This window comes from Macrotis lagotis, chromosome 7 (genome assembly GCF_037893015.1).
Source record: "Macrotis lagotis isolate mMagLag1 chromosome 7, bilby.v1.9.chrom.fasta, whole genome shotgun sequence".
Classification (NCBI taxonomy): Eukaryota; Metazoa; Chordata; class Mammalia; order Peramelemorphia; family Peramelidae; genus Macrotis; species Macrotis lagotis.
The window spans coordinates 159,760,480-159,786,894 of NC_133664.1; the positions used below are offsets into that span (position 1 = coordinate 159,760,480).

Sequence of the window (26,415 nt, forward strand, 5' to 3'; positions counted from 1 at the left end):
GAATACTTTTGTTCTATAAGAAACCATAAATGGACAGACTCTAGAGAAGCATGGAATGACTTATAGGATCTGATGCTTAGTGAAGGGAGTAGAACCAAGAGACCAATGTACATATCAACAACAATATTATGAGACGAACAATCTTGATGACTGTTCTAGCAGTCCATTGAGCTAGAACAACCATATTAGACTGGCTATGGACTATATTATTCCCATTAAGAGGAAGAAAAACAAAACAAAACACACAATAATCCCCAAACCTTCAAAGTCCGATAAACACTTTATAAAAATTATCTCTTATATATCTCTTTCCCTTAATCCTAATTCCTCATTACTGAAAATTACTAATCTGCAAACATGTTTAACAAAATATATATGTATAATACTAACCTGACTATTTGCCTTTTGAGGGAGGGGTGTAGAAGGGAGGGTGGAAGGAAGTTTTGTAACTTAAAAATATACCTGTGTAACAAAACACAGAAAAAAACACCCCTACTTAATCTGATGAACACTTTATAAAAATTATCTTTTATGTATCTGTTTCCCTTAATCATAATTGCTCCTGTCAAAAATTAATAATTTCTATATATGTTTAACAAAATATGTGTGTAAAATGCTAACCTGACTGTTCCCTATGTATGCAAAAGGCTAACCTGACTGTTCTTTACTGAGGATGGGTGGGTGGGAAGGAAAGAAGGAGGGAAATTTTGTAACTTGGAAATATGCATGTAAAAATGGATGAAAATAAAATCAATTTTTTAAAAAATGTATGTGCATATGGATGAAAATAAATAAATTTAAAAATTGTTCCAAATATTAGCATGAACTATCATAATTTTCAGAAAGGATACTGAATCTCCCCAAAATATTAGTTTTTTTCAACTATTAAAATGGGCCATTTATGTGACAATAAGGACACAAATAAAGGGCAATTTTTAAAAATATTCCATATCAAGTAGGTTTCCAATGGATATTATAAATGATTACCTTAAAACTTCCCCTATGTCAAATCTCTTATGTAAGTCTTCCAGCAATATTTAATATCCTGCTTATCGTCTATAAAATAGCACTACCTTTTAATGTATGAACCTCTTCAAAATGCCTAGCACACACCAGGATGTCAATAAATTTTTCTGACCTCCTTGATCATGGATAAATAATATGACTCCAGTCAAATTATCCATTGCTACAATTTGTAAATGAGCTGAATATATGTGTATATATATATATATATATATATATATATATATATACACATACATACATGTATATGTGTATGTAGAGAGAGAGTGAGAGACTCTATACGAAGTGATGCTTATATCAATGCTTCTAGTTGTTGTTCATCATGCTTCCTACTATCCTCCAAAAATAATAAAAAATAGTGTGAATCACATTGCCAAAGACTTCTCTCCTTTATTTTAAAACACTTTTGAATCCCTCCAAATTGATTTTTAAATGTTTTGTTACTCTTAAAATCTTTCAAATATTTTTTCAAAATTTTTTAAATTTTAAAATGTTGTCCAGTGTTTGTGGAAATAAAAGGAAACATAAGGAAATCAATCAAACAGCAAGGAGTGCACTATTTCTCTAGATATCTGAGAATCAATATATTATTATATCATTTGATTTTCAAAGCAAACCCCCCCATACAGTTCTAAAATTTTCTGAAGATTTAAAATATGTACAATTGGCTATCTAAGGTTGAGGCATTGTAGCATTTGATTATGTCAGAGATGAGACTAAGAGATTGAATTCTTTGTGTTATTGATAGAGATGTGAATGAATTCTTCAGTTCTAAAAAGTTGGGAAGAGATGGCATTCATTTGATAAAATGGATAAAAGTGTTTTCAAATTAAATGAAAACCTAAGTTGCCAAGACAGTCTCCACTTCATATCAGCAGGGAAGCAATTGGGAGAAAAAGCTTTCTTGTAAGTTATAAAATATTAAGAGAAAATACCATTTTCTTTTGACTCCCTACTTTCTCACAAATGCAGCCTTCCTATTCAGCTTATGGATATTCCTGAACTGTTCTTTTTTGCTTTTTTTGTAGTCTTTTATATATGATGTTTGCAAATGAATACATGCAAATTATTTTCCAATTGTTCTTCCTCATATGAAACTGAACTTCTAACTGCAAAGCATACTTGTGTAATACAAATAGCTTTGGTCTTTGAATCAGGGTCAAGATCAAACTTTGAATTAGGGTCGAAGACCCTATTCTGGGTCACTTTAGGCAAATCTCTTCCTCTCTCTAGATATTTTTTCTTATTAGCAAAATTAGGCGATTGAAAAATTATCTTTAAGATCTTATTAGTTTTTATGATTCTTTGGACCTCTATGAACAAACAAAAAAACTTGATTTACCCTAAAATAAAAGATATACATCTAAACCTAGATATGATGATGATGATGATAACTGACATAAATTTAGAAGTTTGTAATTTGGGCAAATTGATTTAGAAATATAATACCTAAGAAGTATGTAATTTAACTTTCCTTAAATCCATTTTTCATATCAAGAAATGTAGATTCACCTATCTTAAATGACTTCTACAGCTAATCATAAATAAAATTTAAAAATAGACATTTGTTTCTTTTCTTCTCTTCTCTGTCCTGACTATTGTCCAACAGGATTGTGGTGCCTGAAAATTTGTAGAGGTGGAAGGGAGTTAATGATAGAAATAAAAAAGTGATAAAAGTACTAATTTTGTATAATGTAAATGCTCATTACAGATATACTCACCATTAAGTGGGAAACATCTAAAAGCCTCTACTGCAAACTTCATCCTACTTGAGGATTCTGCCTCTAACTAAAGGCCTAATTATTCACTTGAAAAAGAGGGTTTAATGTATCTTCAAGATTAAAAAAAAAGTAGACTATTTCCTCTAAATTTGACTAGAACTTTAAATATGTAAATCATTTTGCATTTTCCCACTAGAAATATTATTAGCCCTCAATTCTAACTGAAAATTCAAAAAGTCTTCTAAGTTTAAAAACTTCACAATGCTACCATATCTTAATGACTGACATAATTGGAAAAAGATTATCAACTTTTTAGTCTGCTATTTTTAAATGAGTTTTTGAAATCCTTTGTTTAAAGTGAAAGAATCTGAGATGAGATCTGTGGTAGATTTTTGCTCCTGGAGAATTTGCATGTTTGAGTTTCATGTCACTGAAAGGAAGATGTGCTTATAATGCATGTGCTGAAAGATCTCACATTGTAAATGTTATGAGTAGTGACTGGTACTTACATGCTTCTGATTGTGATTTCATTCTCAGACTAATCTCTCTCATTTTTTCAAAGGCAAACAGTTGATTGGTCTTTTTGAGAATGTACAGTGAAAGTTTATGTACAGTGAAAACTTAAATAAATATCATTAATAAATTTTGCCAAAATGAAAGCAATGCCCTTATTAACTTTGTTTCTGAGTGGTAAAGATATTTTATAATCAAAGAAAACATCATTACCTAAATGTCTAATTTTGCTGCACATTCTCCTGTCACTCTCTGCCTCAAAAGACTGTGAGTGAAAAGTATCCTTTATTATGAGAAAACTCTTGTCTTGTTCCACCGAAAATAAGGAAAAGATAAATAACTCCTTCTAAATAGGAGAACAAAATTAGTCTCTTAGGAATTCTGTCTCATTTTATTTGTTGGAGCCTTCATATGAATAATGGGTAGAATATTCTCCTTCTCTGATCCAAAGGGGGTTGGAAGTTACTTTTCCTGATCTAATTCCACCTTATTCTTTTGCTTCTTTCCTCTTAGTTTCCATTTGTAAGTACTTAAATAGAAAACGCTAGTGTATGGCTATTAGAATCACCAGATGATACTATATTGGTAGTCGGAATCCAAGAAATGTAGGGCAGAAATATTATCTGTTACTATTCTGCTATGAACTATAGTGTATGTTTGTATATATATATATATGAGAATATGGACATATAGATAAATAAATATGTATATATATATATATGTGTGTGTGTGCAAGTATACTTATACATGCATATGTTGTGCATATATATATATAATCGAATTTTATTTAAATAATTTTTCTATTAATAGTCCTTTAATGAAATGAGTGAATACAAATCCAGTTATTTAAGAGCAAATCACTTGGGCAATGAAAATTAATTATTTTTAAAAAGTAGAAAATGAATAATTTACCAAAACTGGGTCTGAGAAAATGATATTTCCCACATTTGTATTCTATATCTAAATTGGAAAATTGCCAACAAATTAAAAGGGGGATTTTTATGAAGTTGGCTAAATATTTTTTAAAAAGTATGTTTTAACCCAGAGAACAAAATGACTATCAATGGCAATATGTTAAAATGACTATACAGTCAGGGATATCTAATGTAAAACTAGAAACATGGGTGAAAATTCATCAATTTTTTTTCAGTGATTTGAAACTAAAATTTTTTTCAATGTTTTTATTCACATATGAGAGAAAAGATTTTGTAATATATATAGTAAGCCTCACCTGGCACCATGAAGACGCAGGTTCAAATTCTACATCTGATATCTACTATCTCTATTCTTCTGGGGAAATCACCTATAATTTCTCTCTGCTGCCCCCAAGCAAATCTTTTTTTTTGCCTTTTTGGGGGGGGATTGGCAAGGTAAATGGGGGTAACTTGCCCAAGGTCACACAGGTAGGTAATTATTAAGTGTCTGAGGCTGGATTTGAACTCAGATCCTCCTGAATTCAGGGTCAGTGCTCTATCCGCTGCACCACCTAGCCATGCCCCCTCTCCCCAAGCAACTCTTTAAAATTATAAGTTGCACATCTTCTTGGGAAAATTCCTTATTTGGAGTGTCTCACACTAATTAAATCATAGATTCAAACTAAAACCAATAATCTTCTTTATTCATTAAGCAAAACCTTCTTCTATTCAAAACTGGCCTTGTTCAGTTTATTTAAGTAGTGACTCCACAATTCATCATAAATCAATGAAAACTTTTTAAAATTATAATAATTTGAAAGTAGAGCATATTTCAAACTTCAGTTGTTACCTGAGAGTCTTACATTTCTAAGAGAAGACACATATTTCATTCTCAAGTTGCCAGTTGTCTCTGTAACAAAGTATTTTTTAATCAGAAAATTAAAGAATAATATACAAAACTATGCATGAAATCACAGGTTTAAAGCTAGAGGAGACCTCAGAAGTTCAACTAGTTCAACTCTATTAATTTCAAAATTAGGAAACTGAGACCCAGTGAGGTGAAGTGGCTTGACCAAGGTCTTGGTCATTCCCATCATGGAATAATAAAGACCTATAATCTTTTCTGTCATTTGGCTTGATTAAAGAATGAAGGAATTTGGTTAACTCATGGAATCTTTTTGTGAAATCTCAAAAAATCAAAATAATACTATAATGATTCAAAATACTAAGCTACCAGGACTGAATATAGTTTTATTAATGATGATTTAAAGCCTCATCTCTCTATACAAGTACCTTAAGATTGCCACCTTGCAATTAATTATCACTCTAATGAAGTTCAGTAATGTTTCTCAACAGAATGCTTGTTCAACAAATTTTCCTTTATATATGAATGTGGTTTCTATACACCAACATACATACATATATTAGTATTGTTAAAGTGGTTGAAATCTCAGTGAAGCTATGCATCCTGGATATATATAGAACACAAACACAAGAAAGAAAAGTCTAATTCCCTATCTATGTAATTTTAGAAAGCATATGACATTGCATTTGCTTTCTGTTCTGCCTTATAAATTTAGCTTTCAATGGAATTGTAATAAGTTTATGAAGATAATTTTTTCTAATTTTGAAAAATTATCTTATTGAAACCTGACATAGAATCAGAGAGCTCAAGTTTGAAGTTTCCTCAGAGGCCATTTATTCCCCCTCTTCATTTTTCAGCACAGGAAATTGCAGCCCAGAGTTTAAATGACTTTCTGGGGTCACAAAAGTATTAAGCATGAGCTGGGATTTGAACATAGATCTTCTGACTCAAGAGGTCTGTTTTCTTTCCATCCTATCACTCTAATTGAATTCCCTCCCACTCATCCTTTTTCTTGACCAAAGTTTCCCTTTCAAGGCATTTTTTTAACTTATTTATTTACATATCTTGAAAAGCGTTTTATGGTGCTAGTCAATTGTACTTGTGCGCATGCACACAAAAAGTAGCATCCTTAGTCTATTTACAACATAAGATTATAAAAAACCCACCCCCTAAAATCTCTCATAATCAAATATGTTTATATATATATATGTGTATATATATATATATATATATATATATATATATATATACACACACACACACGAAATGTGCAAAATGAGACTGAATTTGCATACATACACATGTGGAAAGAATACTTTCTATTTGATTCTACTTAAAGTTATTCCCTCTGCCAAACTTTTATCTCATTCCTTCCTCCTTGGGGAATCTCATTTTCCTTCAAACAGAAACAGCCAGTAAGATTGCTAGAGTTCAGGCAGCACTGCCTCCTCCTTCCCCCACCCTATTCCTCCCATGTCCACATCAGTGGCAAGCCCTAGGGATCAGCCCCCCCTGGAGCTCAAAGTTGAAGGAGCTTGGGAGGTAACCAGCTGGCACTTCTATCTACTCCTCCCTAGAAACACGCTCACCAATAACCCCTGCCATGGGAAAGCCCAGCCCACAGAGGCGACTCCTCCATGGCACTTCCATTCAATGAGGGGGAAAAAGCCACCCAGCGCAATACATTTGGCTTAGCTTTCTCCGGCTCCAGTACCAACTCTCCACTGCACCAGCACTCTGCGTTATGCGCCTAGTCTCAGCCCTAGAAGTCAAGGTTGTCTAAATACTGTCCTGGGTTACTTGGGGCTGCAAATGACGCTATCTACCCACATGACAAGACTGAAGGGGGAGGGGGAACAGAAAAGAGGGGGAAGCCAAACAAAAGTTACCGAGTAGCTGTCAAAAAGTCTGAAGCCATCTGTCCTTTCCTAGCTAACCAGCCAGAGACTTTGGCGTCTCTGGTCCGGGTCGCCGGAAGCTCGCCAGCTCCCCAGTTAGCACATCTCCTTTCGCCCCATCAAAGGCTCCTTCGTCTCGGCCCCGCTGGCTGTGCCTCGGCTCCCTAAGTTCTTCCTTCCTTCCACTCTCCTTCCCTCAGCTCTTAGTTCCTCGCCGAGGGATGCTACTGACGCACATTCAATTTGCCCCTCACCTTCAAGACCAAGTTCATTCTACTGCAAAAACAAAGTTGCAAACCATGCAACATCCTCATCTGAAACCTAGCCGACACCATCCTTCAACTACCCCAAGACGGGCGCCCTCCAAAGCTCCCCTGCTTTGGCATGACTCTGTCTCCCCACGCCAACATCAAACAACACACCCCCTTGTGCACAGACGCACGCCCCTCCGCCCCCTGCCCCGGGGACTGAATCTCGCTGTCCGTCACGCAATTGAGAAAGCTGGGCTTACCTTGCTTGACACACTTGAGTCGGATGGGGTCCTTGCAGTGCTTGATCACCGCCAGCACGTCCCTGATGGTGAGCCCTGCCACGGGGGTCTCATTCACCTCCAGCAGCAGCTCCTCGGGTACCAACTTGCTGCCGCTCTCATAGGCCACTTTTCCGGGCTTCACCTCCCCCAGGTAGGGGAACTGTCCATTCTCGGCTCCCCCCTTCAGTTCAAAGCCCAACTGGCCCTCCTGGTTCCTGCCAATGACACTCTCATGGACTTTGCTAGTCCAGTGGCTTTTCTTTTTCAAGCTTTTAGACATGGCAGTAGGGTGGTCTGCTCCGGTTTGTAGGGCTGTCCGGGAGGTGAGAGGAAGAGGAGAGAGTAGATTGGCTAAGAAGGGGAAGACTTCGCTTTCCCTCCTCTCGGCCCCACCAGCTGACTGCCCCCCCCCCTTTGGGGGGAAGTATAGAATGGGAAGTGGGAAGCGGCGGGGATGATGGCTGAGGCTGGGAGAAGAGAGCTTGGGGTGGTGCTTGGCGGCCGCTTGAATGACACTCAAGGCTGTGGCCCCGGCGGAGAGCGGAGCAGTGGTGGTGGTGGCAGCAGCCGGAGCAGGAGCTGCGCTGGTGAAGGAGGGAGGGAGAGAGGGAGGGAGAGAGGGAGGGAGGGGGAGTGGGGGTGGGGAAAGGGAAAGGGGGGCGGGTTGAGATACTGGGGGTCCCTAGCTGCGTGTGTGTGTGTGTGTGGTGTGGTGTGTGCGTTGTGTGTGTGTTTAGCTGATATCCATGGCAGCTGCTGTGAGTGTACTAGTTGTATTGTAACTGGCAGCAGAGGAGAAGGGAGGTGGGATGGAGGAGGAGGAGGAGGAGGAGGGGAAGGAGGAGGAGGGAAGGGGAGCGTTTGTTGGATGGGGAGCAGGGGAGGGGTTCTGGGTTGCTGCTTGAGCTCCCTCCCCTCCCCAGCTTGACCCGGTAGTGAAGGCTCGGAGAGAGGCAGGCTGGGTCCGCCTGGCAGCCTACCGGAGAAGGCGGGTAGCAAGCCGAGGCGAAGGGAGAGAAGACCGACTGGCCGAGGGGTGGGGAGAATGGACAGGAAGGACTGGAGGAGCAGAAGGGGGCCCCGGCAGCCTCCCTTCCCCGGGCTCCGCAGTGCTTCCAGCCGGGCTTCTTCCTTCTGCCCCGGGCTCCGGGTGAAGAAGGAGGCAGAGAGCATCCAGGAGCATCTGCAGCCTGGGCAGGGCAAGTCTTCTGGCGTGAGCTTTCTGCAGGGAGAATGCGTCCGGACTTGGTGGGGAGGGAGGTGCGCGGGGTGGGGGGCTGGGGGGAGAGCGGTGTTGACTCCAGGGAAGGCCAGAGAGAAGGGAAGGAAGGGCATGGGGGGGGGCAGTCAGAGAGTGGTAGAGACAGGTGAAGGGAATGCCATGTCAGCGTAGAGCGGAGTTGCCTGTCTCCCTCCACCGTGTCCCCAGATGCAGGGACTTGCGAATTCTTTCTAGCAGGGGGGAAAAAGTTAGAGACGTCTAGGACAGTTAGTAGGGCTGCTAGGAGAGGGTTAAGGCAGCCTGGAGCTCCGCATTGCCAGCTCCGCCTCCAGGCCACTCTCCCCTCCGAGTGCCTGAAGTGGACGGGGGAGATTGTTTGGGGGTCCGGAACTCCCTAAAAGCCAGGAAGTAGGCGAGGAGACTCCACTCCCCAGAACCCCAGCTAGGGCTGCCCTAACTTCTCACTTCTTTGGAGAAAAAAAAAAAAAAGAGGTGGGGGAATCTAAGGAGTGAGGGAAAGCAAGAAAGGAGAGAGGATTGTTGATGTCTATTTAAGCCGAGCTTAGCTATTTTAACCTGTTCAGTGCTGCTGCTGTTAACTCGGAGTTCACCTTTAAATTCTGGAAAGGGATAGATAATCGCTCTCTAAGGAGAGCAAAAAAGTGAGTCTCAGGAAAGAAAGACTTAAGTGGGGATGGAAGAATAAGAATTATTCCAGAGAAAGCTATTTCCTCTTCAAATTGTAAAATATTCTGGAATTTGGGGACATTGTGGTTTGTTGTTTCTTTAATATACAGCACAGAAATGAAATGGATTTTTGAGCATAATAATACGTGCATTATTTTCAAGGGACAGAGAATCATCCAATCTGGGTTATATTTTGAAAAATTGGGAAGGAAAAAAATATTTCTGATGCAGAAGTTAGCAACTGGCTTGTAGCAATGACATGCATTATCTAAAGAAGTGAAGGATTTATGAATGAAACATTCATTTTAATAATTCAATTCAGCAAATGTATGAAGTGCTTATTATAGGTTGAGCACTGTGTAGGGCACTGGGGAGATACAGTGTTTATAACAGGTTGATACCCTGCTCTCATGGAGGATACAATACAAACATAATGTTCCATGTGTAGCACTATACATATTCTAGAGTTTAAGAGAAACGTGTGCTATAAAGCCCAACCAGCATCATATCACAGAAAGCTTCAAGGAGGATGTAGCATTTGAGCTGTGGCTTGGATAATGACTAAAAATCCAGAATGATCTAACACTGCAAAAAGTCTATTGGCATGAGTTTATAGAAAGCCTCAAACAGTAGGCAGGATAATTAGAATTTTATTTGGGAGGTATTTACTAAAGATTTTTTTTTTAAGCAAAGATGAGATATGATGAATAGTGGCGGTGAAGAAATCTTATTCTAGGTGCACTGTGTAGGATGGTTTGAAAGGAAGGAGAGTAGGAAAAGAATTATTCCTCATGAGACTAGAGTATTAGTCTAGACAGATGGTAATGAGGGACTGTACTAGGTGAAAGCAATGAACAGATGTGAGCAATGTTGCAAACTTTGAGACCTACTGGTTATAGAAACTCATTGGAAACAAGAAATGTTGAAAAAAGGATAATTCAAATATAAGACTGAGGTTATGAACTTCAGAAATAAGCTAAATGGCCATTTCACAGAATGACATCATTTACTATGCCTATAGATAGAAGTCATATGTCCTTTCCCCTAACATTTTCTACTACACAGAACACCTCTCTCTCTTACTCTTTTTAACTAACCTGACTCGCATTCATTCATTCATTCTCAATGCAGGACATTTGGAGTCTGGGGGGAATCTTTGGTTTGTAATGATTTCTAGATTTGCTTTTTGTCCCCAGAGTTTAAGGGTTCAACTTAATAAAAAGTCAAATTTTCTCTGAACTTCCAATGTCAAGCCACATGAATGCAGAAAAGAGAAAATAAGAGAATCACAGAAATAAAGACAGAGAAAAAAAAAACAGAGAGATCAGAAACAGAGAGGTCCCTTATTCTAGGAGACATTTTTGTTTCTCTTTTCAGGAAGCTAAATTGATTTATTTCCTACTAAATGAAAAATCAGAGAACATTTCCTTTGATTTGACCCTCTCTGGAAAGTGGCTCTGTTTGATCAGTGATGTAGTCCACCTCACCCTCATCTTTCCATTTCAACTTCCATACTTCTCTGCCTGAAGTGGTAGGGGAAGCAGAATAGGGCAAGAGATAAGTTATATTATAATCCCTATAAAGTTTTTGGTTACTTTCCTTTTGAAACAGACTTTCTAAGTTTTAGAGAAAAGATCATATGGCATACATTCTTAGAGTCTTCTGCTCCAGGGAACACTTAGGAATTTTAGTCCAAACATATGTTTGTTAGAAAAGGATATCTACTAACAAAAATACTTAATTTAAAGGCAGTTATACAGCATAACAGATAAAGTGTTTAACTTGAGGGCAGAAAGGGCAAATCTTGCCTTGGTCACTTACTTGGTTAAGAACAAGTATATTGATCCCTATTTGACTCAGTTACTTCATATGAAAAAGATGAATTATAATAACAATACTTGCCTTAGAGTTAGGGTGAGGACACTTAAGATAATATTTTTAAAACATTTTAAAAATCTTAAAGTGCTGCAATAAATTTTAGTTGTGTTATTGTTATTACTTTGAAAAGAGACTTTTAACTTGGAACAAAAGGAAAGACAGAGACTCAGAGAAATAAACACAATGAGACATTATGTTTCAGTTCTGTCACTTACTGATTTTATGCTCCGAGATGAGTCTCTTAATCTCTGAGTCCCAGTATCTTCAAATATGAAATGGTAATCATAGCTGTGAGTGCTACTTTACAGTGTTGTTGTGAAGTTTAACTGAAGTAAAAAACATAAATTGTTTAGCAAACTTGAAATTATTATTTAAATTTCAGTTATTCTTAGTAAAGAGGAATATAGGGTATAAAGAATTTTTTGTATAATGTAAAATGATCTTTAAGCAAACTAAAAGAAGTTTTGTTTCAAAAGTGAAGGCATCATATCATTTGCCTGTGTGACTTTAGAAAAGTCATTTGACTTTTTAGTGCCCCAGTCAATGCTCTAGGACCACAGCTGAAAAAAAATTAAAAATAAATAAATAAAATAAATTGGTAGCCAATAGTTCCATAAACGAGTAAAATCTCAGATGTAGGGTGAAAGAAGGAATTTTATGATCCTGTCGAAGAATCATTTATTTTGATTGGAAAAGATGGTAGAGTCCAGTTATTCCAACACCCTTATTTTACAGATTAACTAAGTAACATGCCCAAGGTCACATAGATAAAGATGCAGAATTTGAAACCACTTTATCTATCTCCAACTCCATTATGCCTTATATTATATTACACTACCACATATATATTACCACTGACAATGTGTGTGTGTGTGTGTGTGTGTGTGTGTGTGTTTGTGTGTGTTTTTATTCTCTGGAAATCAATAACCTTAGCATGTTATTTCTCTCTGATTAAATGTCTCAAACTTTTCTGAATAATTGTTAATGAGGAGTTAATGCTTTTTTGTTTTTTTTTTTGTTTTCAGTTCACTGCAAATGAAAGCAGACCATTGATTAATAGAAGTGAACAGCATCTGAACCCTATTTTGACCATGATTTTCATATATGTTAATCAACACAAGTAAGGAATTGCTGTATGTGATGATCTTTCTATTTGCTTCTCTTCTTATACTTTTGATCCCTGTGAATGAATTCCATCACTAAGCACATCATATGCAGAGGCCACTGTAATAAGCATTGTGGGCATTAACAAATGAAGTTAAAAGGAGCTTACAAATTAATAAAGAAGACAAGTATAGGATGTGTGCCAATAGCTAAAGTCCATGATAAAGATTGTTAAAGAAAACTGCTTTAAACACTTTAAATTGACCTCAAATATAAAAAGCAAAACAACATGGAACATTAACTTGCTTGCTTCTCAGTTGCTTGCTGATGTTTTTTTTTGAGTTCCTGTGAAGAAAATCTCATTTTTTTGAAGTATCGGTACAGGTATATGTGATCTGCCAATTGACTCATGGTTAATCAACATTAGTAGCAAGAATATGTGAACATCTGTGATTATACTCACACATACCCATTCATAGAAACACACAAATGAAAGACAACACAAACATGAATGCTCTTTATTCTACTAATAATAGATAGTCAGTCACTTGACAACAGTCACACACACAAAAAACAAGGACCTTTGTTATATATATCTGGAGATAAAATGTGGTAAATATATGAGCAGTGGGCAGTACTTGAAAAGATGCTTGGACTAATTGGAAAAAAAGACATGAGTTCAGTTCCAGCCTTTAATATAACTAAGTTTTGTGACCTTCAACATATAAATTTCCATTCTCTGGCTTTCAGTTTCATTACATGGAGTTTAACTGGATGATATCAGATCCAGAAATCAGTAATTCAATAAAAAAATAATAGATCTACCCAATCTAGAAAAGCAGTGAAGAAAGTGAGTCTTCCACATAATTCTGAAGACACGAAGAAACGAGGATTGGATGATGTATTAGTGCTTGCTCTTCAATCAACCAGAATGGTCCTACTAAGTAAAGATACTGAAGATCTTAAGGAATGCTTCTGAAAGGATTCTATATTTAAAAATAAGTATAATCATCTGATATCTTATGATATGGGGTCATTTCTTTGAGTTATGCTATTTTTCTCCAGAAGTACCTATAAAGATGTAACTTCCTTGAAAAATACTAATTAATATTGGCCAATCAAACTTTATTTTGAATTTTTTAACAACTAGCAATTCTTGAAATAATGAGACATATTTAGATAGGGGGGGGAGAAGAGGATAGAACTAAATTAGGTAGCATTTCCTTTAAAAAGAAGATCCTGTATAGATATGCCTGGTCTGTCAGGGGTAGTTAGTGTGTGTAAATACCGGAAATGGAACTATTTACATCTTTGGGGGGTGAAGAAAAGGAACAAAAAAGGGACATAGAAAGCAAACTTCAACTTTGGAATCCATGTACTGGACCTTTCTATTTTCAGGGTTAATATGTAAGGCTAACTTTGTTAGTACATATTTAAATCATTTTTGGTGTAGTGGGAGGGAGTGCTGAATAGTGGGAAATAGTTTGCTTTCCTAGACTGACCGTTTGATTTGGATTGAGAAAGACCTTCATTCCATCCTGCCTTAATCACTATTTGTTGAGTGATTCAGTCCCTAACCTTTCTGATTTTTAATTTCTTCTTAATCTTTAAACAAACAAACAAACAAAAAGCTTTCTTCCATCTCCATATTTATGATCCTATAACCAATATTCAGAAAGACAAATAGGAGATCCCAGTTATTTGTACATAATAGGCATTTAATTGGTGAATTGAACTTAAAAAAAGATATAAGGAACAGAACACCCAAACCAACTGCAATGCTTGCTATCCAGGGCCAGTTAAAAAGCCTCTCTGAATCTCAGGTTTCTTTTTTTTATAAAATGGGAATAATACTTGAACTAACTGCCTCACAAGTTTGTGAGGAAATACTCAAATGATCTGTGATGTCATTAATATGGATGTTTCCTCCAACAGTGGAAATGGAAACCTATCCATGCCTATTCATCCTTCTCTTCTCTAACACATTTCCTCTCATAAATTCACCACAGGTTCACCCACAATACTGGGGTGCTCTCTTGCTTTCTCTAGAAAAGTCAAGGATACCTGTAAGAACCTGATGGGCTTTCTATTGGTTATTATTCATTTTTCTGTGACCAAATTACCAAGGCATCTTGTTTTTTGTCATATTCATTTATGGCATCATTTGCCCCAGCTCTTTTTTGTAATTCTTATGTTTTACATGCTTATGCATGCTCATAGCAGATATAGCAAAGTTCTATATTACAGCTCATGCAATAGCTAAATGACACTTTGTCATTTTACAATATATGGTTCATTTAATTGTTGACAAAAAATTAAAGAACTTTTTAATTCAATTGTAACATAATATTGATAAAAAAAAATACCCCAAAACATATGTCCATTGGTAGCTGAAATAGCTGTCTAAAACTCTTGTGATTATTTCTATCAATGTTCTTCATCCTTCCACACCTCCACAGCCTTACCAAGGAAAAGTAGTCTTGTATATAGATTTCCATATGGTTCTTTATATATAGATATTATATATATAGCTTGTATATAATAAGTGTGTTGTTTTACCACCAACCCCAGGTATAGAGTGCTTTTCCCCCTCTTTAAATTTTATTTTGTATATACTTATCTATTTCCCAGTTAAATCTTAACTTTCCCTCTCTAGTATAGAAGAACTCTTTGAGGGGGAAAGAGCTGTTTTTTCCCCTTTGTTTCCCCAGGAGTATACCTTACACATTATAATTACTTAATAAATGCATGTTAGATAGATCTTATATTATTATGATCATACAAATTTTTTAAAGAGAGGAAAAACTGTGCCCTACATAGTTGACATTGGGTTTTCAGTGAATATTTTTGTCTTTTTTTTTTGAAAGGTGAATGAATGAAAAGATGTAAAAGACTGGGTTAAAAGTAATAAAAAGGAAATTAAACTTCTAAGTACAATATCTGCATAGAACTGCCATATTTATTGTTCAATAACATTATGTAAATTGGCATTATTGCAATTGAAGCTTTATACAACTATATTGAAATTACTAGATTTGCATTCCAATTCAGAATATTACTTAACATTCAGTTTCTTCATTTTATTTGAAACTTTTTATGGGTAAGGGTCAAATTCAGATTCTCTAAGGTAGCTGAAAAAGAGAAAAATATGTAACATATATATTCATGACTTTTCAGTTTGGAAATGAATGTTTAAATACATTTAAAAATACTCATGAAATATAGTGTTCTAGATGATCCTTGATTCATTTTGATATTTTCTTTTCTATTAAGTGTGACCTTGTTCTTACCTGTCTTTTAATGGTCATTTATTTGGATTATGTACCTTCTAGACTTCTGATGTAAAGCTATTCATTAATTTGTGATAAAAATAATGACTTGGAGGTCAAAATCTTTCATGTTGACAATGACAGTGGGATAAAAACTGTCAATAATCACTTTATCAAATCTCCCAAAATAAACATTTGAAAGAGAAACACTTAGAAAATATAACTGCTTGAGAGATGTGATAATTATAAATTAAAAAATGAATGAATGTCTTATAAGAAGTGAATCAAGGAGAGGTTTTAGACAGTGTTGGGCCTAGGTATAAATTGTGAAAGATAAAAAGTTTGCTTTCATCTTCCCTCCAATTTTTGTTTTTAAATATGATTTTTTTACTTTCCTCTTTCAGATATCCGGTGCCTTCATATTTTTCCTCCACATACCCATTAAATCATTTTCTGATGAAAGTCTCTGTAATTAGGTCATTTATGTGTTAATGTGGATTAATTTGGAACTCCATTATTTTCCATATATATTAATTCAGAAATCTTTTTTGATAAAGCAGTTTTACTTATCAATCATTCAGTAATCTGGAGAACTTTTTTTTTGTTTTGTTTCATTTTTTGGCCAGGACTCTATCTTTATATCAGGCAAGCTTATTTCTGAGCCACCCTTGACCTGTGCAGAAATAACCATGGCAATAGTCCTCCTACAACTTTCTTCTTCATAAGACTTTCCCTCCTTACATTTCTTTATCCAAGAAACTAATCTTTTTATGTACTTGACTAAGTTAATCTATGTTAATATAATAGAAACAGATAGTGACTCAATGTCTTACACCTGTATGGTAATATGTTTTCATTATAATACAACCTTTCTTGAGATGGAACCTTTCTTCAAGTGAGTTATTTAAATGATAAAGATTTAAGATTCACTAGCAAGCTGACAGAATAAAGGTATGTTTCTCCCCTTCCCCATTCCCATCAAATCATACTAAAAATGCTTACCAACTAGATATGTATAAGGAACTGACACTTACAAATATCCTATTCCCAAAATACCACATAAGCAGCACCATCTCCCATCTCAAAAGCTTAAAGATCTCTGTTTCTCCAGTTAGATGAAAATATTTATGGGCTTATATGCATTGATTAGAAAGATGAATTTTGGGACCATACAAACATACAATGATTGCCATGTTGAAGAAACAAAGGAGTTTTTAGACCAAAACTTCTTAGGATTAGAGAATGAGTTCATAGACTATACTAAATTCTAGGACCAACCAGGGTCTGAATTTTAGTAAAAGCATTGAAGGACAAATATGCAACTTGCCTTTCATTAGTATTTTGAATTAATGTGAATGGTGTAAATCCAGATGGTCAACTCTTAAGTTTGAGTGAGAACATATGTCTGGCAAACTGTATAGATCCCTGAGGTATATCTTGTAAAAGGAAACAAATAGTTTTCTGTTGATGTGTCTGAAAGACCTTTGTATTTTCGGTGAAGCAAAATAAAGGTTGTTATGTATTCTATATGTTATTAGCCTATATTTTATATAGGAGCTGAAAACCCTTTTTAATATCTGCTATATTTCTAGAATACTCTTTGATTCAGCAATATTACTACTAGGTCTGTGTCACAAAGAGAACATAAAAAAGGGAACAGAATCCTCTTGTGCAAAAATATTTATTGCCACTCTTTTATTTGTAATGGTAAATAATTGGAAATTGAGGGGATGCCCATCAATTGGGGAATGGCTAAACAAACTGTGATATATGAATGTGAGGCATGCTTTTGTTCTGTAAGAAAACCTGAGCAACTGGACATCAGAAAATCTGGAAAGACATGTATGAACAGCAATATCTTTACTGAAGCTCTTAGTCTTGAGGCACTTTTTGTCAACTGTTGCCTACTCATTCAAATCTTGCATATACAACTTAATCCATAATTTCTATTGAAATATAACTCATGTTTTATGGAAATATTTTACCAAGAGTCTTCAATTAATTAGAAAAATGCATATAATAACCCCATGTTCTCTCATTATGTTTCTATTACAAACTAGATCCAGTATCTCATCTAATAATTGGTGAGGATCCAATTTATACTTTCAACAACATATTTAACAAACATGTCTTAAATGTCAGCTTTATTCACACCTTATGATTCAACATCCTAAGAAATAGGAATAGTAACTGAAACTGAAGGCTCATTGTGTTAATTCTTACCTTTGTTACCAAAATGCTTTCCAAATAAATGATTACATGAACATTCAGCATTCACTTTGCATGTGGGAGTAAGGGAGGGGACAATTCACAAGACATACTATAAGAATAGTTTAGGGGTGGCTAGGTGGTGCAGTGAATAAAAGCACCGGCCCTGGAGTCAGGAGTACCTGGGTTCAAATCCAGTCTCAAAAACTTAATAATTACCTAGCTGTGTGGCCTTGGGCAAGCCACTTGCCTAGCAAAAAAAAAAAAAAGAATAGTTTATACAGATAACTGAGTTTACCAATTGAGACAGGAGAAAATATTGAAGTCTTCTAAATCCATGTCTGAATTGAGAGGTTAGCATGACAGCTTCAAATATTGCCTCTTATTTTTCCCTCCTTTAAATATGAAATAGAAATTTTCCTTTTCAGGGCTCAAGAAGAGTGATTAGTGACAAGTAAGTTATTATCTCTATTGTTATCTCTAGATCTACTCTTTGAGATAGAGAGTATCAGTTGCTTATGAATTGGATGGGACAGACATAAGAAAATGCAAATTGAACGCTCCTGATTGTTGGCTAATCAGACAGATTTTTTTCATTTTTTATTCACTTTATTTTATTTTTTCCAATTGCATGTAATTTTCAACATTCATTTTTATAAGATTTTGAGCTCCACAATATTCTCTTTCCTACTCTTCCCTCTCTCCCCCACTCCATGACAGCAAGTAATCTGATATAGATTATACATTTACAGTCATTTGAAACATATTTCCATATAAGTCATGATAAGAAAGAAGAATCGGGCCAGAGTCAAGATGGTGACAGGAGAAGAGCCTTTCTTAGGTGCTCTCTCTATAATATTTCAAAAATCATAAAGTTAGGATTCTAACTAAATTTTCAAGAGACAACCCACAGAGGGATCCAGTGAGGCAATTCCCCAGACCAAGGTAACCTGGAAAATAGTGGAAACACTCTGCTTCATGGGGTTAGAGGGGCAGCCTGCCAGAGTGAATGAACTTCAGCCTCCCAGAGGCAGCCCCAGGGCATTGGGAGCTGCAGCTCACGGTGGGGGGGGGGGGGCAGTTTCCTGACCTATACCCCAGGGAACATGGGGCATAAATTGGAGGACAGCAGAGGGAACTTCTGCCAGTGATAGCACATGAAGCCTAGCCCTCAGGGCACTCAGTGAGCAGCTATGGAGGCAACCCAGATCTAGGAAACTGAAGCAGGCCTGGAGCCAATGAACTGGAGCCCCAAGGCAACTGAGCCTTGAGTGCTCAGCCTACCAAAGGTGGGGAGTGGAGAGAAACTTCTGAGGTCTGTCCTCTGTACCTGGAACAGGACTCTGGGGCTCTGACCACATTCAGATCCTGATCACAGTCTAGGCCCCCCATAGAACAGGCCCCCCACTACTACCTCAGCCCCATGGCAGACGGGGTGTGTTTGTGGTCATTCACAGAGCAGGAAAGCAGTCAGAACTTCACACACTGAGATCCTTGTGTGTGTGGGGTGGTGTCCCAATAATACTCAAAAGCTCAGGAAGCACCTTAAAACCAGGCACAGGCTGGAGAAATGAGTAAACAGGAAAAAAAGGAACACCATTGAGAAATACTTTGTCTATGATCCCAAGAAGGATCAAAAAGCTGAATCTGAAAATGCGGAAGTACAAGCTTCTAAATCTAAAGACTGCAAGAAAAATGGAAATTGGGCTCAGGCTATGACAGAACTCAAAAAAACTTTGAAAATCAAGTAAGGGAGATAGAAGAAAAATTGGGAAAAGAAATGAGAGAGATGCAGGAAAAACATGAAAAAGAAGTCAGCAGATTAGTCAAGGAGATCCAAAAAAATGATGGAGAAAATACCATGTTAAAAACCAACATAAGCCAAATGAATGAAACAGTTCAAAGAGTTATTGAGGAGAAGAATGCATTTAAAAGCAGAACTGGCCAGATGGAAAAATGATATAAGAAAGCTTTCTGAGGAAAACATGTAGATGTAGAATGGAGCTAAAGGAAGCTACTTACTTTATGAAAAGTCAAGACTCAATTCTTCAACATCAAAAGAATGAAAAATTAGAAGAAAATATGAAATATCTCATTAAAAAAAAAAACAACTGACCTGGGAAATAGATTCAGAAAAGATAATATAAAATTACTGGGATACCTGAAAGTCATGATCAGGAAAAGAACCTTGACCTCATTTTTTTTAGGATTTTGCAAGGCAATGGGTTTAAGTGGCTTGTCCAAGGCCACACAGCTAGGTAATTATTAAGTGTCTGAGGCCTGATTTGAACTCAGGTACTCCTGTCTCCAGGGTTGGTGCTCTATCCACTGTGCCACCTAGCCGCCCCCTTTGACCTCATTTTTAAAAATTCCTAGAGGAAAATTGCCAAGATATCCTACAAGCAGAGGGCAAAATAGAAATTGAAAGAATCCACTGATCTCCACTGGAAAGGGATCCAAAAAAAAACCAACCCTCAGGAATATTATAGCCAAGTCCCAGAACTCAGTGAGCAGCTATGGAGGCAACCCAGAGAAGTCAAAGAGAAAATATAACAAGTAGCCAGAAAGACACAATTCAAGTATCATAGAACTGCAGTCAGGATCACACAGTACTTAGCAGCAACTATATTAGGAGCTCATAGGGCTTGGAATATAATATTTTGGAAGGCAAAAGAGCTCAAAATGCAACCAAGAATCAACTACGCAGTAAAACCTAACATCTTCTTCCATGGGAAAAGATGGACTTTCAGTGAACCAGGGGAATTTCAGTTGTTCCTATTGAAACAACCAGAGCTGAACAGAAAGCTTGATCATCAAATATAGGACTCAGGTGAAGCATAGAGAGTGGAGGAGAAGAGTAAAATATGAGGGACTTAATGATGATGATGAACTGCATGTATTTATGAATAGAAAAATGGTACTGATAATACTCATATGAAACATCTCATTTAATAGAGCAGGTAGAAGGAGCTTTTATAGATGAAGCACAGGAGAGAGCTGAATTTGAAGATATATTGTAAAAATGGAGTCAATGGCTGAAAAGGAAATGAAATGGTAAAAAGAGAAAGGAGAGGTGGAATAGGCTAAGATATTTCATTTAATAAGATTTTTTTAATTATTGCAATGAACTATTGCAATGATATGGAAGGGGGAAAGGTGAGGGAGAATGAGAGAACCTTTGCTCTCATCAGAGGTGGCTTGGAGAGGAAACAGCATATATACCCCATTAGGCAGAGACATCTAGAGTAAAAAGGAGAGAAGGGGGACAGGGGAAAGGGGAGGATGTGAGTGATGGAGGAGAGGGTGGACTGTGGGAGAGAGTGGTCAGATACAGCACATTCTCTTTTTTTATTTCTTGCTAGGGGCTGGGTCCATGGGGCCAAGTGGTTGCTGGGTCTCAGGGGTAGTATGTGGACTCGAGGCCTCTTAGTCCCAGGGCTGGTGATCAGTTTGCTGCACCATCCAGCTACCCTACAGCACTTTTTAGAAGAGGGACAGAGTGAAAGGAAAGAGAAAATATAGTATATGGTAGTAGGGAGGTATGAATGGAGGGAGTTGTGATCAGTAATGGCAACATTGGAAAAATATGGAAGTAGTTTTTTGTGAGGGACTTTATCATAAAGAAAGTGATCCACCCAAGACTGAAGTGCAATTTAAAAAAAAATTCTTATTTTTTTCTTTTTTCTTTACTTTATTGCTCATGAGGGTCTGTGTTTTTTGGGGGGAGGAGGTACTATGTTTACTCTTAAACCAGAATATTTTAGTAATGTATAAAAAGACATCATTTGTACAAAAGTAAAAAAATTTAAGATTACAAAAAAGATAATAAATGTATTTTTAATGAAAGTATTATATCTTCATGAAAGAATGCAATGAAAACCATTAAGATAAAATTTTGTTTAAAATTATTAAAAAATAGAAAGAATGAGAAGAAAAGGGGAAAAAACATGAGAAAGCAAAAAACAATAAAATTTTAAAAGTGGCAAAAAAGTGCTTTAGTCTCTATTCAGGATCCATAATTATTTTTTTGGATGTGGATGACATTTTTCCATCACCAGTCTTTTGGAATCATCTTTGATCACTGTATTGCTGAGAAGAGCTAAGTCTATCAGAATTGCTATTATTGTGTACAATGTTCTCTTGGTTCTGCTCATTTCACTCAGTATCAGTTCATATAAGTCTTTCCAGGTTTTTCTGAAATTCAATTGCTCATGATTTCATATACTACAATTTGTTGAATCATCCTGCAACTGATGGGCATCCCTTCAATTTCCAATTCTTTTTCACCACACAAAGAGTTGATAAAACTATTTTGGAACAAATGAGTCCTTTTCCCATTTTGATGATCTCTTTGGGATGTAGAATTAGTAGTGAATTTACTATATCAAAGGGTATGCAGAGTTCCAAATTGTTCTCCAGAATGGTTGGATCAATTCACAACTCCACCATTAATGCATTAGTGTCCAAGTTTTCCCACTTCTCCACCAACATTTATTATTTTTTTTCTTTTTTGTAATGTTGGCCAATCTGATAGGTGTGAAGGAGTACCTCAGATGTGTTTTAATTTCTATTAATCAATATTGATTTAGAGCTTTCTTTCATATGACTACAGAGAGCTTTAATTTCTTCATCTGAAAAGTACCTATTCATATCCTTCGACTATTTATCAATTGGGGAATGACTTTGCAAGTTAAAGAGGAAGTCTGAACCAAGTTTGACACTTCATCAAGTTAATAAAGGGAAAGACCTCAGTTAGTACTAGAGATAATTTTTTTAAAAAAAAATCAGTCTATAGAACATATGCTAAGTTATATAAGCATAAATTGTTTCTTTATTTTTTTGCAACGTAAATGGTGTTAAGTGGCTTGCCCAAGGCCACATAGCTAGGCAATTACTAATTGTCTGAGGCTGGATTTGAACTCAGGTACTCCTGACTCCAGGGCCAGTGCTCTATCCACCTCCCCACCTAGCCACCCCCATAAATTGTCTGTTTAAAGAATTGAATTCCAGAAGAATTATCTTGGGTTCTTCTCTCAAGTGAGACATCAAAAGATTTATGGAGTTGATTCTGTTTTCTTCCTTTGAATATTAGACTTGAAAAATAATTATTCAGCTTCCATTAAGGCAACAGAATAAACCAGATTCACAAAGATGCAAATATATACTTTACATATCAGTAAAACTATGTATAAATATGTATATATAATGAGTCAGTACCATATAAGAGAGAGAAAACTGACCAAAGAGCTAATATGACCTGGGATCAGATCTTGCCTCTGACTTAGTGGTGCCTTTGTGATCCTGAGCAATTCATTTAACCTCTTAATGATCTAGGCAAGTCTTTTAGGATGATAAGATTCAGTAAAGTTGCTGATCTACATTTCTAATAGGACTATCTTAATCCAGTTCTTTATTCTAATGCAAATACAGGTCCAGTCATTATGTATTTATCTTTGTTGTTATGTATGTATGTATGTGTATGTGTGCATAAATGCACATATACTACATCTATATATATATATAATATATAATATACATGTTACACGTTCAATAGCACGCTTTCTTGATTTATCTATTCTCAGAGTAAGGAATGAAACACTGGCATACTGTGTCTTTTCCAAAAGTTAGAAGGAACCATAGTAGCTACATATCAGACTTTATAATGTAACAGTTTGTGGACCTGAGAACACCATGCCATTCTATTAATTTGTCCATCAAGAATCTACCTAATAACATTAAAACCTTCCCTAAGTCTCTCAGTATTTCTCAGGCATAGGTACAAAACCCTCTTCATTTTTATTCATTATCTTGTTCATTATATTTTGTATAGATATTTTCTGGTCATACACTTTTTTCAAAATGTCTTATATCATTTTCTGTGCTTACATCAAAGTGGTTTTATCCTGCTGTGTGTATACTATAATCCTGTTTATTCTATGTTAGAGTGAGATGAACTTTTTTTATTGCCCTTTGGGTTATCTGCATTATTTATTCTTTGTAGATTTTGGCCTTCCATACTTCAATCATATGGAATATAGTATAAGTAGGTAAATGCTTAATGATGAATTTTTGAGTCTGGGTATGACTCGTTAAAATCACTGAAAGAACTACATCATTTCATAAATGCAACCAAACACAAACCCACCCTACCCATTCAATCATGTGCCGAATTCATAGCCCATCTTTAGTTTCTTTCCAATTGTTATGTATTGATAGACTAATTAGCTAAATTGATCAGGAGATCTATACAGGAAAAATCTTGCCAGAATTGTGACATGTGAAGAAGATAACTATTAACTCATTTTGAATGGTCACAACATAGCATCTCCTCTGTGGGGGATATTATAGAATGGAGGGTCCTGATAATCCACATAATACTATTAATATGGAGGAATAGCTGGAAAATTTTGTCATCTAGAATTCCTCTTTCATTTTAAGCTTGTGATTTATGTATTCTATGAGAATGGTTAACATCTCTGGTCAGCATATATCTCCTTATATGATAGTTGGTTTGAGACTGATAATCAGAGAATTGCTGAAAATGTTTCTACTTGCTTGATATGATCTTAGCAAAGGCACAAGATACATTATTGTACAACCTTTAGCATTATTTTCATTTGCTGTTCATTTTCTTTTTTATAATAAAAATGAATAGAGAAATCCTGTATTGTCTATAATTTTCAATCAGCAATTCAACTTTTCTAGAGAAGAATATTTCCTTATTTTCTGAAAAAAAATCATGCAATTCTTTTCTCACATTTTTATGTTATAATACTTGATATACTTTAAATGAGAAAATAGAAATGAGAATAGACTGATGTTTTATTTATAACTTTTTAAAAAATATGTCCATTTTTGTCCTACCAATTAAAATTTCAAAAAATTACCTTAATGAGTTAGAAAAAGTTGGTAGCAAATTAATATGGGGAAATAAAAAGTCAAGAATTTCCAGAGATTCAATGAAAAAAGTACAAAAGAAGGTGGCTTAGCCTTACCAGAACTAAAATTATATTATAAAGCACCAGTCATCAAAATTGTCTGGTATTGGCTAAGAAATAGAGTCATGGATCAGTGGAATAGACTAGGTGAAATAGCAGGAAATTATTACAGTAATCTGCTGTTTGTTAAACCCAAAGAGTTAAACTATTGGGATAAAAACTCTCTCTTTGATAAAAACTGTTGGGAAAATTGGAAATTAGTATGGAAGAAACTTAGATTAGAACAACACCTCACACCCTATACCAAGATAAGATCCAAATGGATATAGGATTGAGACATAAAAAACAATATTATAAGCAAACTAGAAGATCAAGCAGTAGTTTACCAGTCAGATCTATGGAAAGGGAAGCAGTTTATGACTAAGGAAGAGATAGAGAACATCATTAAAAACAAACTGGATAATTTTGATTACATTAAAGTAAAAAGCTTTTGTACAGACAAAACCACTGTAACCAAGATCAAAAGAAATGTAGTAAATTGGGAAACAATTTTTGCAATTAGTATTTCTGACAAAGAACTCATTTCTAAAATATACAGAGACCTTAGTCAAATTTTCAAAAAAACCAAGCCATTCCCCAATTGACAAATGGTCAAAGGATATGCAAAGGCAATTTACAGCTGAGGAAATCAAAGCAATCCATAGTCATATGAAAAATTACTCCAAATCATTACTTATTAGAGAAATGCAAATTAAAGCATTTCTGAGATACCACCTCACACCTCTCAGACTGGCCAATATGACCAGAAAGGATAATGATCAATGTTGGAAGGAATGTGGGAAATCTGGGACACATGTTGGTGGAGCTGTGAATTCATCTAAAGTTTCTGGAGAGCAATTGAGAATTATGCCCAAAGGGCAACAAAAATGTGCATACCATTTGATTAAGCAATATCACTACTGTGTCTATACCCTGAAGAGATTATGAAAAAGGATAAAAACATCCCTTGTACAAAAATATTTATAGCAGCCCTGTTTGTGGTGGCAAAAAATTGGAAGTTAAGTGAAATTGAGGAATGCCTTAACAAACTGTGGTATATGTATGTGATGGGACAATATTGTTCTATTAGAAACCAGGAGGGATGCGGATTCAGGGAAGCCTGGAAGGATTTGCAGGAACTGATGCTGAGTGAGATAAGCAGAACAAGAAAAACTTTGTAAATCCTAACAGCTACATGGAGGTGATGCTCAACCTTGATGGACTTACTCATTCCATCAGTGTTACAACCAGGGACAATTTGGGGCTATCAGCAATGGAAAATACCATCTGTATTCAGAGAAAGAATTATGGACTTCGAACAAAGACCAAAGACCTTCAAATTAGGAGAAAAAATTGTCATCTTATTCTGTAATTTTACTATCTCATGCTTTATTTTACTTCCTTAAGAATATTTCTCTGTCATCACATTCAAGTGAGATCAATGTATAACATGGAACCAATGTAAAGACTAACAGAATACCTTCTGTGGGGGGTGGGGAGATGGAAGCAAGAATGGGAGAAAATTGTAAAACTAAAACTAAATAAAAATATTTCCAAAAATATGTGTACTTTAGGGGGTAACTAGGTGGTGCATTGGATAGAGC

General features: G+C 36.0%; 1 protein-coding gene and 1 long non-coding RNA gene across 2 annotated transcripts in view; one reads left to right on the plus strand and one right to left on the minus strand.

The window, feature by feature from the left end:
* The window catches only part of MAGI2 (membrane associated guanylate kinase, WW and PDZ domain containing 2), a 1,847,576-nt gene extending 1,839,345 nt beyond the window's left edge, over window positions 1–8,231 (minus strand). Inside the window, exon 1 of the mRNA XM_074194021.1 lies at window positions 7,446–8,231. Coding sequence (XP_074050122.1) covers window positions 7,446–7,746 — 301 coding nt within the window. The 5' untranslated portion in view covers window positions 7,747–8,231. The remainder of the gene's footprint in view (window positions 1–7,445) is intronic.
* A 110-nt stretch (window positions 8,232–8,341) lies between these two features.
* LOC141493116 (uncharacterized) lies at window positions 8,342–17,151 on the plus strand. The gene is made up of 2 exons (XR_012470119.1): window positions 8,342–8,665; window positions 12,279–17,151. It is a non-coding gene; the product is annotated as an uncharacterized LOC141493116 (long non-coding RNA).
* Window positions 17,152–26,415: the final 9,264 nt, after the last annotated feature.